The sequence below is a fragment of the Daktulosphaira vitifoliae genome, unplaced genomic scaffold (assembly GCF_025091365.1).
Source record: "Daktulosphaira vitifoliae isolate Bord-2020 unplaced genomic scaffold, ASM2509136v1 Scaffold_1, whole genome shotgun sequence".
NCBI classification, from domain to species: domain Eukaryota; kingdom Metazoa; phylum Arthropoda; class Insecta; order Hemiptera; family Phylloxeridae; genus Daktulosphaira; species Daktulosphaira vitifoliae.
Genome location: NW_026099572.1, coordinates 66149782 through 66171229, shown reverse-complemented (window position 1 = coordinate 66171229; position 21448 = coordinate 66149782). Strand labels below are relative to the sequence as shown.

At 26.2% G+C, this 21448-nt stretch overlaps 1 protein-coding gene across 6 annotated transcripts; it reads right to left on the bottom strand.

Annotated features, from left to right (window-relative positions):
- Positions 1-4532: 4532 nt before the first annotated feature.
- LOC126896422 (aryl hydrocarbon receptor nuclear translocator homolog) lies at positions 4533-21152 on the bottom strand. 6 transcript variants are annotated; one of them, XM_050669193.1, is made up of 14 exons: positions 20894-21152; positions 20603-20651; positions 13641-13718; positions 9383-9540; positions 6793-6965; positions 6583-6730; positions 6264-6491; positions 6037-6159; positions 5808-5966; positions 5590-5740; positions 5321-5505; positions 5075-5259; positions 4873-5008; positions 4533-4813 (listed from the first exon to the last, which is right to left on the bottom strand). In XM_050669193.1, exons 1-14 carry the CDS (start codon positions 20919-20921, stop codon positions 4635-4637), a joined length of 1980 nt encoding a protein of 659 aa, XP_050525150.1. In that variant the 5' UTR covers positions 20922-21152; the 3' UTR covers positions 4533-4634. The 6 variants fall into 6 exon arrangements, with proteins under 6 accessions (XP_050525150.1, XP_050525151.1, XP_050525149.1 ...); XM_050669194.1 differs by having other exon boundaries at positions 6288-6491; XM_050669192.1 differs by having other exon boundaries at positions 9383-9544; positions 13642-13718.
- Between the last annotated feature and the right edge of the window lie 296 nt (positions 21153-21448).

Below are 21448 nucleotides of genomic sequence, written 5' to 3'. Positions count from 1 at the left end.
ACTTAGTTTTAAAAATTGTAATTTTATTTCTAAACGCATTAACTGTTTTAATTTTATAATATATTTAATATTTACAATTATTTAAATTGTAGTATTATTGTAATTTACTCAAGAGATGTTTGATGACAAGAGTACTTGGATGTTTTGTACAGTGCAATAATAATTGCTCAACATTTTTTATTTTATTTTAAAAGCAAGATTATCAATTAACAAAAAAAAAAAATATGTGTGAATAAATTCTTATTTTAGTTACAATTTAATGAAATAATTAGTTCTCTTCATGAAAATATTAAAATTACTATACGGGCTAAAGCATATTTTTATGTTTTATAAACAATTCTATAGAAATGTTAATATGTTGACATTTAATAATTGTACATGATCATTAACTGTCAGTTTAATTTTTATAATTCACTTTTGTTATCCTACGTTTTCAATTAACTGAATTTCATTTTGTACAATATTCGTTTTATTATATTTCTATAATTAATAGTGCTTAAAGTATACATTTAGTTCAATACTTTTATTTACATATACAGTACTCAAACAGTCCACATTTAAGATTGCTATAAACAGTGGCCAATATAAATTTGAAAAAACGGTAGCACAGTGGGGTCGAGGCACAGTGTAGACAAGGCATAGATGGGACAAGTATAGATGATATTTGACAGTGATTTAAATCACTATCATAAGAAACGCTTCGATGCAAATCTGTAGATAGTATTTCATTTTAAAAAAAAATTTGTTAAAATAGCATATTTTTGAATACGGTAGCCGTTTGCGTATAGAAGATAGATCGTCGGGACAAATTTTTTGTTTTCATTTTGTAGTACATAAAATAAGCTTTAATTTGATATATGTTTAAAGGACGCAGTATTTCCGGAACATTTTCAAAAGTTCAGTTGAAAAAGATCTATGTTTTTTACAATATTTTAAGTTTTGAACGCCCCCTATATAAGGGGAAATTGTCCAATTTTAATAAAAAGTATGTCAAATGAAAGATGTACTTATAATGTATTTAGAAAAAAAAAATTTGTGCTGATATATACATTTTTCAAAAAGTTATAGCATTTTTAAGTTGAAAATTTAAAATCGAAAATCGAAAATTTTAACACAAAAATAGTGTTTTTTTAACTACGGCAGCCGTTTAAATGTAGAAAAAAAAGTGTCGGGACAAATTTTTTTTTTTCATTTTGTAGTACATAAAATAAGCTTTAATTTGATATATGTTTAAAGGACGCAGTCTTTCCGGAACATTTTCAAAAATTAAGTTGAAAAAATTAATTTTTGTAAAAAAGTTGCCATTTTAAATCCCCCCCAATGAGCAGGTTAAGTGATAGATTTTCAAAAAAATGATATCAAATGAAAGGTAAATATCTAAGGTTTTAGTATAAAAAAAAATTATGTTGATTTGTTGATTTTTCAAAAAGTTATGGAAGTTTTAAGAAAAAAAAGTGAAAAAATTTCGAAAATTAGCGATTTTTAAATTTGTAATTTTTTTGGATATTTCCCCCATTTGCGGGGAACGAGGGAATTTTTTTCAATTTTTAAGGGTAATGTCTTCAACTAGATACGATTTGTGATCTTTTGACGTATTTTTGAAAGAAATCGGTCCAGTGAGAGCTGAGAAAAAGTGGCAACAGACAAAAAAAAAAACACATCATAGTAAAATTAATACCTTCTCCGCTTCGCATCGAAGCTAAAAGTGACTAATGCAGTTTTAGTGTTTGAACAATTAATAAAAAGAATCGAATAAAGCAACGTAACTAAACAAATTATCCAAGGAAAAAAAATGAGAGATCATATTTTTTATTAAACGGCCAATTCAAACAGATGGTCCAACAGTTATATTCGCCAATGCAATAGTCTCTAATCATACAAATCTAAAATATAATAAAAAGGAGGGACTTAAAAAAAAGAAATTTAAAAGTGAGTCAACAGTATATTTAGATAAATTTATTTTCAATGCAACTTTTTAATGCATACATTTTTCCAACGTACAGTGTATAAAACAAGGTCTTCTCATTGTGATGATTCTATTCAAGTTAGGATTCATCTTTAAAAAATTTCAATCCTCAAGTATAAATAGAAAATTAAAAGTTATGCATCTCCTTTTAAAAATATATTTATATTTACCGTACTCTAAAAGCGTAGCATATAAAAAGTAAGAAAACAGGTGAATTGTTACAAATAATAAGAACAATAGAAACCCTTTTCCTTACTAATTGAATAATGTATAATAACAAAAACGTTATTCATATTATTAATACGTGTTAAGAAATATCGCTCAAGATTTATCATTTTAAAGATAAAGCTACTTGAATGAAGAGATCTAATAATAAAATAATGAATCGTCGTACAAAAACCTTGGGTAAAGTCAATGAAATAAAGAAGATAAAACACTTAGGACTGGCGTACAAAATATGAAAGAGAATAAAACCTATAATATGATAGTAGGATTACTGATAGTCCAGATGTAAGCAAACGAAATATTTCAAATTGAAGATATATGATAGATACCGTCCAAGATATGGACAGTACTTATGAACTATTAAATTATAATTTTTATTTGAAGAATGAGTTTTTGTTTATGACAGAAAATACAGGAAAAAAACAAAACCAATGATAATGGTAAAATTGCACATTGTACAAAAGTAGTGAAATATTTCAGGTTGATAAAAATGGTGAACGATATTCATTAGTAGAAATAGTCCTAACGTCCTGCGATCAAAATTTTTTTAATTTACATATTTAAAAGTAAACAAGCTATTAATAAACATGATACAGATAACATTTTTTTACTCCGCCATAGGTGGAATTGCTGTAAATAAAAAAAATGCTAGATAATGTTCTTACAAATGTATTAATATCAAATGAAGTGCAACTAAACATAACATCAAAAGCTAGAAAGCGGAAGAATATTAAGAAGTATATAGGTTTCAAAAATGCTTAAGGACCTAAAAAATAACGCAAACACTGTACAAAAAAATTTAAATATAATAATAAAAAATCCATTTTATTCTTTTTATTGATTTTACAGTTAGCATAATATAAATTATTGTATATATTACAATAAAATTATTATTTATAAACTTAAAATAGAGATATTATTTACATATATAATAAATATAAATATATAGATCAAATAAATCGCAAAATGGAGAATGTTTTGGAGTGATAGTAAGTAAACACACATTATAAACGTGAGAGAAATAGTACATTTTACATGAAATAAAACAAATTTTTTTTTTATGAAATTGAGTAAATAAATAATTACAAAAATCTACAGACTGTATTTTCATAGAAGAAATTTTAGTCAATTGTTAATTATGATTAAGTTTTTAGTGTCAGGCTTGTAGAACTCATTATATGTGTTCACTTATTTTCACTAGAACTTGATTTTCAATATTTTTTAATTCAGAATTGCATGTAACTTGTTTATGATTGAGAGTATATATAATCAGTAAGTAATTTTTTTTTATCTACATACTAAAAACAAAATTAATACAATAACAATTTGAAATTAAATAATAGTTAAATAAAAAAATAAAATAAATATTCACACACAATAAAGACAGTAGTATATTGAATTATTCAATACAAATTAAATATTTACATTTAGTATACACAAAAAGGTATAAAATTTATATATGTATATAAAATTCACCTTAAAATTATGTTTCTAAAACTGAAATTAAGGAGCAATATTTTGTTTAATTTAAACATAATACAATAGAGAAATAATCTTCAAAGGTGCATTACAATATTATAAATTAAGAAAAGTATACATTAAAAGGGAAGAATTTGGTATTTATTATGATATGTTTGAATAAATATTAATGATATTAATATTAATCGATTGAAACAGGAAATTATGTTTATCAAATAATATAAAATAAAATTGTCAAAATTAAGATTTAAATTTAATATTGTAAAACNCAATTTTTCGATTGAAACAGGAAATTATGTTTATCAAATAATATAAAATAAAATTGTCAAAATTAAGATTTAAATTTAATATTGTAAAACATTTCAAATAGCATAAAGTTAATAATTTAGTTAAAGCTTTTAACAGGGTAACTAGAGCTTTTAACTATAACTTAAAAGAATTAAGAGGTAGGAAAAGGCTATATTGAAAAAAATTGAATATAATTATATTCTTCTTTGTCCTTGTATTTTAATAGTTATAAAGGAAACTATTAATATTGTCCAGATTATATATTTTTTGTGTCTCTTTATGGCAAAAATAAAATGGTTTCTTTATTTTATGCCATTGAAACATTTGAAATGTATAAGAGTATTAAATCAAATATTGCAATAATTATTTCCTTATGAATATAAATGCAGTTAAAATACAATTATCACTCCAGAAATATTATTTCTAAAAGTGAAAAATTAGACTAAGAAACATTTTCTAGGCAAAAATATATTTACTTCAATCATATTATATAATTTTTGATATAGTATGATAATCAACATTTTCTAATTAATATGATCATTTAAGACAAATTTAAGATTTGATTATATACTAAATCATAAGTTAAAGGATATTACGTTCATCCACTTCTGCTCTGACTAACTTTTTGAGCTTACATAATAGACAAGTTTTTCCATAATAAATTTGATTTTACTTCTCATTCAAAATTTGTATTGAACATGTTTAAATCTTCAAATGAAGCAGCAGCTGCACTTTGATCAAGCATTTGCATCATCATATCAGACAGTTCTTGAGGATGACCACTATGTGGATGTGGTGGTACATTATTCGAAACAGCTGTAGCACCTGTAGCTCCAGCTTGCCACCCCCACATTCCTATATATAAAACACATGTATTATATTTATTACACTAAGAAATTGATGTTAAAAAATACCTGGCGTGGCGGTTGCAGGAGAAGAATTGTGATAAGTAGTTTGCCGTGCACCTCCACTTAATTGTGTATATGTTGGACCTGATGGTGAACGTGATGGACTCATTTCTTGGTTGTATTGATATCCTTCAGTAACCGGCTAAAATTTTATTTTAAAATAAGACCTTTATTTAATTACATACAGTTAAAATCTGATTTTACTTACTTGACGTAATGTCCATGCTGTTTGTGCTGGTGTAGGGCTTGATTTAGTTATACGATTCATCAAAGGTGATTGCACTTGGTTCTGAGTACCTTGGTTTGGAGAATGATAGCTAATAGGAGATGCATTAGTCTCATACGAGTTAAAAACATTTTGAGTACTATTGGGTCTCTGTGCTGTGTTATTGGCTATACATTTTTAAATGTAACATTAAATTTTTTTAAACAAATATAAGTTAGAGTTACTTACGGATCATATGTTGGTTAGGCGTCGGAGCAGCTGTTATCATAGAATGTGCTTGATAAGGCGGAGCTCCTACATGGTCTCTCCTTTGAACTGTATAATCTAAGCCAGGTGCTTGTTGCTGGTAAACAGGTTCAGCTGATGGATTGCTGATATTGACTCCACTTTCAGAGGGTGAATGCATTGAAGATCTACAGTATTCATTATATCCATTCATTAATAGTTGATTTTTATTAATAACTCACAGTTATTAACAGTTAAATAAAATAAATTACTTAGCAGTAGAATTTGTACAAACAATGTATTCTATGTCATCAGTATATGGATTCAAAAAAGCAAAAGCTGAAGTTCGTAACCATATCCAATCATGATTTTTACCACGAATCCGATACATTACAGACATAACTTGACCTTTCATTTTCAAAACTGGAATGATGGAAATTACATTATAATAAATAAATGGTGCAAAATTTAATTTTAATACCAACAGTACCTTGTTCAAAACTATCTTTCATATGTGTCTGATCTTCTGGATGAAAAAATTCATAACAAGTTTTACTTAGTAGATCTTGTGGCTTGTATCCCAGTATATGAGTTACACGTTGATCAACAAATGTAAATTTACCATCCATAGAATGGCGTGATATAAATTCTAAAAAATATTCATAAAAATAAAATTATTATGTCATTAAATATACATGAATATATAATTTCGACTTTACCTGCATTACTATTAGATCCAGATAGGTCAGTTGTATTTGGAGTAGAAGTGACTTGTAACCGTCCAATAGCAACTAAACAACAATGAGTACCATCTTCTTCAACAGCACGTTCAATTTGAACACCTATTAGTATAAATATTTTTATATTAAAATTTAATTAAACTCTTATAATAATTATTTAATGGTAAGTGTCATCGCAGTGATTAGACGACAGATCGACAGCATACCAGATAACGGATGATCAAACTGACCGGTTGGAGGCCAGTTTTTAATATAGCCAGTACAATGAATAACAGCAAATTCATTTCCATCACGTGTTGGTCCTAAAGTATTGCGCTGTTTAAGTCTCTGATGTAAATTATGACCAGAAATACTAGCCATCATTCCTCCACTATTACCAATTTTCATTCTACAAATGAAACCTCGTCGTGAACCCATGCAAAGTCTCATGGAAGCTATAAATAAATATATGAGGTAAATAAATTTATATTTACTTAAAGATTTGGAAGATAAAAAATATAACTTAATAATTTAGATTAGACTTACACTGATGACCCTCTTTTTTCACAGTTCCCGTTTTTAAATCTAATATGCGACCAGAATTTTGTGGTTCTTGAGTTGATAATTGTTCTCTCACTTTTTCAACATCTTCAGGATGTAAATGGTCAAACATGCTTGTTCCTAACCAGTCATTCTAAACATTTATGTATATGATAAATATTATGTTTTAAAAAAATGTTTTAAAAACATAATTACTTGAGAGTAATTTAATACGGGCGCAACTGAATCAGATACATAGATAACTCTACCAGTATCACATGTTACAACAAATAAAAATCCATCAGCAGCTTCCAAAATAAGATGCTTCAACTCTTGATCAGTTAAAAAGCTGGGTTTGTATGTACCATCATTGTTTGTATTACCTGTCCCTGTAAATTGTAAGTCAAAATCTAGAGACAATATTTTTAAATTCTAATTACGTAGAGGTCCAATGAAGGGTACATTTTTGAGCTTTAAAAATAATAAAGGGATACATTTATAAGAGTAACAAGATGTCGTTTATACCCCAACAGTGCGTACATTCGTTTTTCTAGGTTTTTAAGATGATTAAAACACAAATTTTAATTATACAAGAGATGATTTTATTTTCATAACTATGTATCGCAGACTATCAGTCTCACAAAAAAATATGTTTAGAATATCTTCTTTTATTATTATTGATAAAAATTTCGTTTTGTTAATGTATGAGATAAGTACTGTTACAGTATAAAAGACGATGTCAACAAGAATACATTTTCTATAGTGACACAAAACTCATAAATATTCATTTTTTTATTTTTGCAAATATTTTTCTTATTATTTTCACTAGTCTTGCAACATTTTTTTTTTTTTTAGATAAGTCACTATCCCGACTGTTAGGCGAGAAATATGGTAAATTTGATAGTAAAACTATTTGAATAATTAAAATTTTAATAATTTTATAAGAAAAACATTTGATTTCATTTATTTAAATTAGTTTAATAATATTCATACCAAAAATTAGCAACATTATTTTTAGAAAATTGGCATTCAAATCATGCGTGGAAATAATAACAATAATAATAAAAATACGTCAGAAAAGCAGGGTGAAACAGGAAATTGACTATGGACGTGACAATAAACAATAGGTCTTTGCCGCGGGCTGATAGATATACAACGCTTAGCCAGGTGAATATTAAACAATATTATTATATACATTATTTTCAACATAATAATAATAATAATAATAATATATTGTAACTGCTGGCTATGACCGGGTTCCAAGCAAACGCAGGCCACCTATAATGTGACAATATTCATTCTTGTCTTGGTCACCATTTGAATACAATCGGTTATTATTATATTTTGTACTCCGTTAGGGAAAGGCGAGTTTCCGTTATATTATTTTAGAAGAGAAAAAATAAAACGCGTTATACACCTTACTTCACAGTAACACATTGGCTATAGGTGAAAAAAATGTAGAAAATAGTATTAAGCTGCCAAGTCATAAATCTTGCATTTAAAATGTTATTTTAACACCTTATTTAACCGGTCGCCTTATTTAAAAAAAAATTCTGATAATAAGGAAATTTTAACGAACAAATTAACGATCTTGTGGTCAGTGCGTAGTATAAATATAAATACTCCCTATAATGAGAATGGGTAATTGCACGAGAAATTGAGTTAGCTTATTTTGATCAGTGCGCACTTCTACTTCACGTAACACAAAACAATAAGTGTTTATTTTTACATCTGTAGACGTTGTAAATCATTCTTAACGTACCGGTTGAGTTTCGGGAGACCAAATAAACCATAACTATGCTTTAGTCAGCAAAGAAGTCACGACTCTTTCTTTGTCTTACATATACACACAAGAGTAATAATATTCATATAAATATTGCATGATTAAGTGTATACTAAATGATCATCCCGCACTTCATAATAATAAGAACTAAATTCATTACGGTTAAAATGACGCAAGTGATACTTTGAAATCCAATAATTATTAACAAAACAATAGGTAAATTTGATCTAATTTTCGTTGACAATAATTATTGGTTTATTATACAGGATGTATAATAATATTAAGTTTTCTCTTAGATACATTTAGAAATATTATGAGAAAAAAACAGGAAATGAAATCTCCGCGACGAGTGCATCCTGAAGAAAATGAGAAAAACTTATGTACAATAATATTATTAAAATCGGTCTCAAAATCCCTAGCATCTGATGCAGGACGCGATAAAGCACACGCAACGTTGGCCCGGAAAAGGAAATAAATGAAAAGGGATCACGCATCCTGCGACAGGGTGTTCTTGTCCAAGACGTATTTACTAATTCTCACGCGCCTATGTTTTCGTCTTCATCTCAAGCTTCACCAAGGAAGTACAAACAAGCGTAGTGTATCAACAGAATTTGGAGAGTAAAAGATAATAATAAAATTATAACGAACATATCCTGAAGTTGATTTTTTGCATTAGAAACAAAATAACGGGTACATTGTTTGATTACATTTAATTAGATAAATAGATATAGATTATAAACAGATGCCTTTTGATCACCTTTTTTATACAAAAATCAAAAATAAGATATTTTATAATTACAAATTTTACATGTCTTAATTGTATTTTTTAAACGATTGTCAGAGGCAACTTAAGGGGCAAAAGAAAGATTACTTTAAATTTGATTTATAACAGTTATATGTTAGCATTTTCAATTTTAATTCTTAAGGGATTAAGAATCAAAAAATAGTTATATTGCGTTCTCAACTAATGTTTAATATGTGTTTGTTTCTGACCAGTTTTCATTTAAATTATATAATATTTACCTCTGAGACTTTTCATGTGGTTGACGGCCATTCGAAGAATGGTAAGTTTGTCTGGTTTACGGGCTAGTGATTGACATGCTGGTACCATGTCAGATAACTCAGTGATGTATGCTGTCATCTTGTTCCGCCTCCGCCTTTCAATTTCGCAATGATTCTCCCTACAGTGATTTCACATGGAAAAAAAAAATCGCAAGATATACATAAATCGTCAAAAAACACAATTATATAATTGTATATAAGTTGAGTAAGAAACGATGAACAGTATTAAATTAAAAGATAACTGAAGGCACGTTTTCAATGAAAAAAATTAATATTATTAATTGAAAGTTTTTATTAAATGTTCCTACATATTTGTTTGTGACAAAACAATTAACCAACATTTTGAGATAATTACAATAATAGAGATGTAAGCGATAGCGCTCGCAGGAGTAATTAATGGGAATTAGGAGAGTGTATATAACAAAATAGTAGTTAGCCAGATACAAAGAACGCATATTCATATTGTTATAAATTTTTTTTTTAATTTTACCTTTTTTCATTGAGCTCACCAAATTTAAAGAAGATAAAATAAAATAATTTGTAAGTCATAATATGTTATAATAAAATATTATTCATTTAAGGGTTAAGATTCAATATAAAATTGACTCTATATGAACTAAGTTTTAAACTATTTTAACTTTTTACTGAGTAGTCAATTCTTTAGCCTTATCAAGCGTATGACGTTATTACTTTTTGGATAACCTTCCTACTAACTATACTACAATAAAACAATACAACTAAAGTGTACATACTCGAAGGAAAGAAAAGAAATAACTAACACAAGCGTGCTGTATACGTGATAGATTATTAAAACATTCGACAAACCTAATGTCTACTTATCGCGTAAAATAGCTCACTTATAAAAGTATAATAGGTTTGAATTTCCGATTAATTTAATAAAATTGATTTCTTTAACATATAGTTAGTATAACAAATTTGTTATTAAATTTATTATTTGCTCGCTTTCTATAATTGTTATGATAACAATTTCTATAAGGTACAAAATTAAACGTTGATTATTTTATATAAACTTTAATTAAAAAAACAGCCTCAGTCAAACGAGCTAGAAAAACGATTAACTAATTCATTTCAATATATATATATGAAATATAAGTTCTCAAATTTTTTATGCTTACTAAAATTAAAGTAGACCAAGAAATATTAAGTTTTACGCGTCGACTATTTTATCATTGATACACACTAATAACTAAAGTATGCATTACTATATACAGTTATGATTATTAGTCAGTACAATAAAAAAAAAAATAACATTTAAAAATATTTTCAAACATAATAGTATAGGTATGTTTTAAATTGTTATTGTTGTCTGAGGAAATGTAGTTGGTTAAAATAAACATAATTAAGCTAGGCTGCCTCATAATTTTAAGTTGCATTTATACGAAGTAAAAAGTTACATTGTAATTAAATAAACGATTATTTTAACTTAAGATTATGAAACTTTTAAATCAAATATTAATAGGAATAATAATAAAATAAAATAAATAATCATATTTTAAAATAGCGGTAAAAATAAATAAATTTGTTTTACATTGAATTTCTTTAGAAATCTGAATGCATACAAATTATTTAATAACAAATATAAAAAGTTAATATGCATTTTCTTTTAATGTCGATGAACAATCAATTAAGAATTTATCAAATACAATTCCAAAAACTAAGAACTGATGTGCAAATTGTCCCATGAGAAGTAGCTTATATTAATTTTTATATAGTTTAATAGTTAAAACCTATACCTACAGTGTCCTAGACTCTGGTAGATCGTTTTGTATCATAGTGAAAGGTTATTTTTATATAATAAAATATCATAACTCGATGTAAAACATAGAGAAGCGGTAACAGGGGTGGTGGCAGTTGAGCGGCGATGATCTTTCTGCCGCCCAAGAAATCGTGACAAGCATTTGGTAGGCGACGTGCGGCGAGCGGGCGAGATGCGCGCCTTCTTCTCACGGCTCCTAGCATACAAGAACGGCTTATACTCACTATATGTACTCTACGCTGGCATGTGCCTTGTTGTGTTGTACTTCTCCTCCACAGGGGTCACTCAACTCTTCGCTATACATCCTCATCTTCCATGGACGCAAGTTATATATAATAATGCATAGTACTCGCAATTTTGTGTTACGGTTTATCTCGCCATAAAGTCATACAGAGAAACACCAAGTCTATGTTATCGGTTGATGAAGTAGAAAAACAATCGAGACCGAAACCGTTACCAAAGTTAAATATTAATTTTTTCAACTAATAGAGATAACGGTGGAAAGCGAAGTGGTTCTTATCAAGTGTAAGAACTTGTGGACCAATACGACGTATAATCTGTACAAAGAACGAATGTGAACGATAATATTATTATGTATATAGTATACAGACAGCACAAGTTGTTGGAGTATAAATTCGAATGATGGTAGTTTTTAATGAATACTACTAGTAAGGGAAGGCGAAAACTTTTAGAGCGAGCACGTGCACAATCATGTCTTTATTAGCAGTCTCCTTCGTGCTCGAATAATATAACAAATTAACCACATTCGGAGTTTTGCGCGCAGGAAGCGTCTTTAAAAGAGATCAGCCCAACAACCTAATTGCCTCATACACACCTTGCCGCTGCCACTAAAGATAACAAGAGTTAGGAAAACTCAACTTTCTACGTTCTCTCTATTCGTCGGCTATTAAAACATCGAGTTAATAAATAACAAGAATACGTTAATACATAACTAGATATTTTATAAGTTGTTTAATGTTATAATACAATTTATTGGTGTACTATTGAAATATTATCAATACAAGAAATATAATAATTAATTTGACATATTTAGTTAATATATCAAAGTCGAATGTAAAATTAATGAAAATATCTATGATACAATAAAAAATTGATCATTTTATATGAATAATAACTATAAAAAATACGTAAACAAAAAAAGGAGCAAGTTTATAATAAATTCAAGGGATCGTATAATTTTGATCACAACATTTTAGTTAGTTTTGAGATTAATGTTAGCATAGATTTAGTAAATAAATTATTGTTAATTATATAAATTTCACTAAACATATGAGTTCTTGTAATTATATATGTAATTTAAAATGTCATTAATAAATTAAGCGGTAAACAGTTCAACAATAACAAAAATGTAACTACAACTAACAACAACTATGTCGCTCACACGATTTAGAAAACATACAAATTTCCATAAAATAAGTTATTTGCTTCTACTCAATAATTACGGATAATTTAAATTGTAAATTATTCGAAGACATATTGACGTTGTATAAGTAGCGCGTTGTTAAAATGTCATATTATTACCATATTAAAAAGAATATAAAAATTTAATTTAAAAATTCTAATATTGGGGTTTATTAACAAATAATTAAAAAACGAATTTGATTTATAAAAGATGTTAGTTTTCAAATAAATTGATAAATTCAGAGATATAAGTTTAAATTAGTTTTAGATTTATTGAAATTAATTCATGGTAAATAACTAAATGATTAAAACTAAAATATTTTATTTAAAATCTCTTGTTTTGTTTGTTTATGTAACAAGAGATTCAGTAAAATAAAAAAACCTGAGATGGCAGATAAGAATAAAAAAATGTTATTTTCCTTAAAAGGGTAATAACTTCATGTTTATTACATTCGTTATGATTTTTTATTGCGTTATACTAAGCCTTTAGTATTCTTATTTTATCATATTTTTTTTTACTTTTCTGTAAACAATTCAAGAACAAAATAAAAAATTTAACGTTAATGCTAAGACGTTAAATATTACAATACTAGAAAATACTAAATAACAGATTTGAAAAAATAACGTAGTAACCTTTTATTTTTCTTCGAGAAAAATAAAAAGCTTCATTTGTTTGAAGAAAACTTATACTAACAAATGAAGACTGAACGCAATAATTTCCAGAATAAAAATATAAATCACATTTTAGATAATGCTAGAAAAAATGATAATGAAAAAATATACAAGTAAATAAAGTCTGGTTTGAAAAAAAATTTTTAGGGTAAATAATTTATCATAAAAATGATTATATATCAGCTAAACAAAATATATCAATTTAATAAACATAAACCTGAATCTACAAAAAATTTTTTTTTAATGGATTGAAATAGTATAATATAGGTTGGCAATGTTTTTAAGAAGAAAGTTACAAGTGTATAAAATATTACCAATACTATCCCTCAAATTTTACTAGACACTCACCTGGCAAACCTTTCTTTGTCTTGAATGTTATCATCTTCCATTCTAGAGTATTTTTGGCTAGAATCTTCTTCATCTGATCTGAAATAAAAAAAATACACAATTATAATTTAATAGGCATAGAAGATTCAATCTAATATTGAGTAATATTTATAAATGAGATTAAAAAATAGTATTTGCGCAGCATAATCCTATAAGGTTTTTGTATGAAAACACACACATTTTTTAGTTTTTGAAAAAAGTGATTGAAATAAAATCGTTATAACAGTATGATTGTTATGGAAATAATCTTCATTTAATACTATTTCTAACGCATAATTCTTGGAGAAATGCGCACAATGAAAAATATATCACTTCTTTTGCTTTTAGTACAACTGAATGAGAACATAAGCGATTTCATAAATAGGAAGAGACGATAAAAAAATTTGGAGTCCATTTGTCTGCGAATGTAGATGAAATGCACACCTGTATTAAGACACCTGGTCAAAGGACGAAGACCACATACCGAGGGGTGATTTTGATATATAGAAAAAAGGTCAAATCCTTTTTGCTTTTTTCCCCATTCATAGACATTCTTTACAAGATACGATTTACAAAATCTAGTGATTTCGCAACAAGTGCGAGTCTAAGTCAACATTCAAAACGGGAATAATCCTGATAGTTTTGTTGTAAATTTAAGAAAAGGTGACTGACTATATAACTAACCTAAGGAAACTGCGGAACTAATGCGTGTAGTGTTCGTTGTCCTCTACACTTACACGTTGTCTATCGACATAACTCGCGAGAAGGCGTGTCAGATGTGGTACATCAATTTAGAAGCATTGGTTTGAGGTTCAATGTTCAATAAATAGATATCTATTATAGAAGTGTTATTTATTGTTTTTTAACGACTACATATTTCGTAAAGTAATAAAAAAATGTTAGTTTTCATTCTTTCAACTAACTATTATTTTTCTAATTATCAAGTAAAGGAGATATTTTTAAAAACATTTAGCCAAAGCGCAATAATAAATGAAAATACAACCTATTTTAAGGATAAAATTGAAACTTTAAATAAATTAACAGAATACTTTTTTTTATAATACTAATAGTTAGAAATAATAATTCAAACAAATATCAATTTCAGTATTACATTTTTTATATTTATAAGATTTCTTTAAAAAAAAAACTATATATAATATAAAATACTTAAGAATAACGCGTTATGTTAAACATTCACATTAATAAACGTTACACATGGCGTAAAATCATTTAATCCAGTGAAAATGTAAACGCAATATTAACTTATTTAAAATAATATAAAATTCAAAAGAATGTAGTTTTGAAGATGTTTAAAATTAATTGAACATTTTTAGCAATAATATAATTTATTAAAATTTTTCTGTAACTTTCATAAACTTGAAAGTTTTTACACTATAATATTTTTAATAATAAAATAATCATTGTATTCTTAATAAAAAAATATTATACAAATTTTAAAGTGACATAAAATTTTTAATCAGAAGTGAAAAATAAAAAATAATTTTTTAGTTATTTTACTAAATTTTAAAAACTTATTTTGAATCAAAAAGAAATTATTAGTTTCTAAAGAAAACTATACATAGTTTGATTATACATAGGCATTTTTCTTTTTCCTCATTTTTATCCCAATTAATTGGGATTAGCCAAGGGTATAATTTTTATAAAAATCTGAATACGCAGATAAATTAATTATTACACGTTTTTTAATATCACATATTATTATTATTTTAAAGTAAGATCTAAAAACATATATTATTATAATATAATACAAAAATACTTATAAATATTTCAGATCTTATTTTAACATTATGTGCCTGTGCATAGATTCTAAACATGTAAATTACTCTTTTCATTTACATAGAAGCTTAAAGGGTAGAATGTTTTTTACTAAAACTACTAATCAATATAATTACAGCGAATGCAAAGTTATTTTGTTGCAGGTTACTGTTGAATATTAATTTTAACTTTTATACTGAAAAGATAAAAAATATAAATTTTTTCATTCATTCTTAATAATATTTCGCATACAGTACTAATTTGATTTAGTAATTTTATTTTATGAATTTATTTTATTCTAAAATAAAAGTTATAAAAATCTACAATTAAAATTTTGTTTGAAGTTAGAACTAAAATATGGTCAGTATGTATAATCGATTACATGTAAAACAAAATTAGGCAACTGTGGTTTATACGCTTTACGTGTTAGTTTTAACATATTTGTATCATTAATCTTAATAACTACTACATATTATTGTTTGTGGGTTTAAATATTAATAGAATTACAATTCATACATAATGGATATTATATTGATGAAACATATGATTTTATTTTATACTCCTCTCCAATGTCTCTAAATTCAAATAAATTTTAATTGGCTTTAAGTTTAGAAAAAAGTCTGTAAGTTCTTAAATAGATATTATATGAAGATAGAAAAGTATCCTATTTTGGAAAATAAACTTTTGGTGTTTATAACACGGAGGACAATGAAGTAAATTTCAAATGAATAATAATTACTTTATTATTCAAACATAGTACGTCAGACTTAATCAAAATGTAAATATTCAACACAATTTTTTCTTTTACTAAACAGTATCAAATGAAGTATAAATAAACAATATATAGATATGCCACGTTAACATTTGTGTAAATTATTTACTGGGTCAAAAACCTTCGAAAATGGAATAGTTTCCAAAAACAAAAACTGTTATATACTAGTTATACACTCTTATATTATTAAAAAAAATAAAAAAACTATTTTGTATCATTGTCAATAAATTAATTAGTTAACTACTACATATATATAGATATGATTTTAGTTGTTGATACAATATTTTTTTAAATTTCTATTCTCTTAAATAATTTTTTCGTGATGCCACAAAATAAAATCTGAATTTAAAAATAAATAACAACGATAATTAATTTGTAATTTTAACATATAATTCAACGTACAATGAAAATAAGTTATGAAATTCAGTGGGCTGAAAACTGAGTTGTATAATAAATAGGTGTTAAGTAAAATTGTTAATATAATAAAAAATACTTAATTCGTTTGAAAATACACTTCATGTACATTTTTTCATTAAATATGACTAAAAGAAATGTACCTATTCCTCTACAAAAAATGTTTTAACAATAGTGCTATAAAATTTATATCAAGTCATTTTTTAATTTTTTTATAAATTGAATCGTATTATACAAATGTAAAATTGAATCGTTATAAATACATTGGAATATATGAAAAATATAAAAAATTTACATAATTATAGTTAGAAAAATGATTATGACAAATCATAAAAATACACGAATATGCAAATTGAATGTTTTAAAACAAATTATACTTTTTAAAGCAACATACATTTTTTGAAATAAGTATTGATATTATTTAAATATGTTAAATCTCATGTAATTATGCATCATCTTGAATATTTAACACTTAAGCAAAAAATAATGTATACATTTATTAAGCCTACTTGATTTACTATTATTTTTTAATGAAAAATTCTTAATAATATAATTGTACCTTCGTCTTTTTGGAATCGACTCATCTGTGGGTATTTGAGGATTTGGGGGTGGCTCACAGACAGCCGGCATAGGCATGACCATGGCCATGGGTAAATGGGGTCCGCCGGGCTGTAAATATCCTGCTGAGTCTCCGGCAATAGACTCGACGGCCCCATAATGGGGTGGTCCTGCGTATCCGTACATCCGGTGTCGATGGACGTAGATGTCCTAACAGTTAACTTTTCATAGCATAGTCCCGACGTTTTCGCGTCTGGACACCGTCGTCGCCGCGACGACATATATAACGCAAGACACCATATAAAAAGAAAATTGATAAAATATAAGAATCGAGTTGGTAGTGAATCGTCTTTCAGGTTATCGCAATAAAATGATATATTAAAGATACTGTATTATACACAACATAACTTGAAAACTGGTTCACTCATTCACAAATTATAAATACGTATACACGTGTACAAGAGTAGCGCCCCGAAGACAATAAACACGACACAAACATCCGTAAGAGCACTGGAAACTAAACTGAAAAATGAAGCCAGAACCGGACGACCAATGCTGCTGCCACAGGTATACACACAATTACAAGCATGTATTAAAGAGGGGGTAGCGCCCCTGCCCCGCCAACACCATTCGATCGGCAGTGGTAACTCTTAAAGAAAAAACAAGATTCCAACAACATTGCTAGGTAACGTTGCTCGCACGCGGCCAATGTGTTATGTCGAGTTATACCTAATATCGGTATGTATATAATAACACAACAAATGGAAGTAGGTATGGAGGGAGGTTAAAAAAGAGCAGTTTTATTAGGGCGTATGACACAGCTTTGCATAATATTATAGAAATACATTGTACAATGATTATAAGCTAAAAGGAACTTAAAACATACCAAGATAAATATACAAGTATATTAATGATAAAATATGATATACTGTGGAGAATTACTGTGATAAAAACAATTTTTCAATAATGTTTAAGTAGTAATGTAAAATTATACAAGTTAAAAAGAGGCTCCTAAAAATGAAAATAAAATGTTCAATTCATGAAAAAGGTATACCTAAAAGCAGAACAATTTAAAACAAAGATACTATCATGCTGTTTATTTATTAATATAATTTTGAATTTGCTTAATAGGACATTTCCTTTTAAAAATTTTTCACGATTTTTACCAAATTAAAAATGTACAGAAGAAAACCATATTTGATATTTTTTTTCTAATTCTTATGTAAATAATATATTCTATGTCGAATTGTGCTTTGACTGAATTGCTGATAAAATTATTTTGGAAACGTGTTGTTATATATTTTGTATCTTTTTATTTTAGAATCATAGGAGGGGAATTCACTCGATCCGTTAATACTAATCTACAAGTAGTCAAATACTTCAAACTCCTTGAAGATTAGCCTAAACTAGAATTTATAGTAAACCTAATCTAAGCAATACGAATCATTATTAAAATATTTATGTTCTCAAATATTAGGAAAAGGAAAGAGATAAATCCCATGAAATCGATGATAAATGTTTTTTTATAACAAACTCAATGACGTAAAAAATAAACATACTTTCATTCTTACACTTCTTCGCGCATCATATTTTTAAACTAAAACTATAAAGCTTTAATGTTCTATTGTGTTTCCTTTTATTTATTTACTTGATGACATGTTAACCATATGTTAACATAATTTACATTTATTAAAACATCAAATAATTTTAGCTCGACAGTTATAAATAATATAATAGATCTTATCAAAAAAAAAAAAAAAAACTGTACATCACGTTCATCAGATATATTTCAACTACTACGTAAAAATACTCACACATTTGATAAAGATTCACTCGTACTTTTCATAATAAATAAATAATAATGACAATGAAGAAGACGTTATGAATACATTTGGTTGATAACAAACGAGAAGGGAAAGATAGAAATGTTGATAATGAAACGTACAATGATGATGACTAAATATGAGACTAATATTAGACGTGTTATATTAAAAATTACGATTCAACATAAAACCTAGGTAGAAACAGACATAACTAAAATAAAGACCAAATTATTACCAAGTCCAGATCAAGACAAGGATAAGAAGTTTAAGAATCTCAGACTTTTTTTTTTTTAATAAAGCTTAGCAAAAAATTTTAACTCGACAAATATCTATGATATAAAGGCTTTTTAATCTGAACTTGAATATGAATGATATTTAAAATAAACTCTAAATTAAATTGAAAATTTTAATTACGTGAATTAAACATTTTATAATCAGGATAATTCAAAGTCAAATAAAAATAAAAAAATGTCAAATCTTTATTGTATACTATTTAAATAATAAATACTACAAGTCCAGAATTGAAAAGTATTTTGAATAATTAAACATTTTGTAATTTCTCTATTAAAATATTTAGCCTAGAGTAGTGTTTATAAAGGCAAGCTAAAAGGGCTAGGCTTCCCATTGGTTAATTAAACCAATATATTAAATAAAAAAATACATAAAAAAGGTAAATACAATGTTTTATTAGTGTTGGTAGTTTCTTTTACTAAAAATTTCTGGTTACAATATTGTGTTTAAATATTTCTATTTTTGATTTAATATTGATTAAACTTCTACTATTTCAACCAATGAAATTTTTAGAATATCGGAGAAAATTTTCAATTATATACAATATTTAAATTTTAATAATTTTACAATAAAATAAATTGAATTTTCCAAACAATTAGAGTAATGAGAATGAATAATGACATTAGAGAAATCATAAGAATTATTAAGTTTTATTATTTACAGCTATAAACAAATATGATATACAGCTTCATTCTTTTATCACGAAATACTTATTTAATATATAAATAAAAATATAACTGATAATTTTTATATTGGTTTCTTACAGTTTCATGTTTTTCCCAATTTAATGATCATAAAATAAATTTTATGTTCATCCCTTATACATTATAAGAATGTTAATTTTATTTTTTCAAATGATAACATACATAATTAACTAGCTTATTTAATACATAGTGATCCATTTAAGAAATTAATTGTCAATAACATCTTTTAGATCAATATTTCAGAAGTTATAAACATTTGTATATATAGGCGGAAGTAGAAGTGAAACTGAGATATGTCTAGTTGTAGCAATGTTCATGCCTTAGCTCTAGTGATTACTTTAAATTGTTAACTTTGCATAATATTGTACTAATTTAAACATTAATTTAAATGAAACACAAAAGTTGTTATGTTATTATGTTGATATATTCAATTATAAGATTCATACTATGAATTACATAGTAAATTAAATACTTAAAAATCAAATTATTTTGTCATATATGGTGTATAATACCAAATAATATAGTAGTTACTATCATTTAAACAATAGTATTTATAAATGATACAAGTATAATTAATGAAAAATTTTAATTTTTTACAATTCTTACCCTATGGATCCAGCTCTTCGCTTTTGTATGGCTTTATTTAGATCAGTACCTAAATAAAATAAAAGTAGTTGTAAATATTAATCATAATATAATATGTATAAATATAAATGAATATTTAGCATTGAAAATAATTATCCATTGAGTCAATATATAATAAAAGTAAATCCTATTTTTTAATAAGTGATGATTTTTAGATAATATTAATTGATATTTAATGATAAGATTTTGAACAACTTATGAAGGTAGATTTTTCGCAGTGAATTAAAAGGATGTAATATTCTTATTTCTTACCAGGCAAAGAATGAGTTAACGTTGTCATTTATAAAGACCCAAATATTAACTTAACACTATGGGCGCATACCGTTTACACGGTTTAATTATAAGAATCTTAATTAGAATCAACAATTTCAATCGTTATTCTGTACAACTATTATGAATAATATAATGATTTATTTACATATAAGAAAGATAACTACAACACTTTAGAAAGAGAGAGGGACGATCTCTAGAGTCTAGACTGCTGTATTATTATAGTCTCACAAATTGCAGATTACCTAAATATCAACATTCGGCCATTTTGAATTTTCTAATTTTCAACCTACTGCATGCAAGGACTTTCTAAATTGAGTATAAAAATTTATTGTATATCAATTGATATTTTATGTAACAGTTTAAAATAATGTAATTCAAATAATACATCTATTTGTAATAAATTCAAAAATCATACTTTCAGAAATATCTTTTTTTATTTCTGACTACTGAAACAAAATTTTAAATGTTTTGATTTGGTTAAGGTATGTGGTTAGTACCTAGTAAGTATTTAATTTACTGTAATCATTGATAAAT

What these genes read in the sequence shown, in the direction of transcription:
- LOC126896422 (XM_050669189.1), bottom strand. Translation starts at nt 17,364, where the DNA reads ATGTACGGATACGCAGGACCACCCCATTATGGGGCCGTCGAGTCTATT. An exon ending in TCGATTCCAAAAAGACGAAG is followed by an intron (nt 13,719 to 17,179) that starts GTACAATTATAT and finishes TTTTTATTTCAG; the next exon opens with ATCAGATGAAGAAGATTCTA. An exon ending in CAGCATGGACATTACGTCAA is followed by an intron (nt 5,009 to 5,074) that starts GTAAGTAAAATC and finishes ATAAAATTTTAG; the next exon opens with CCGGTTACTGAAGGATATCA.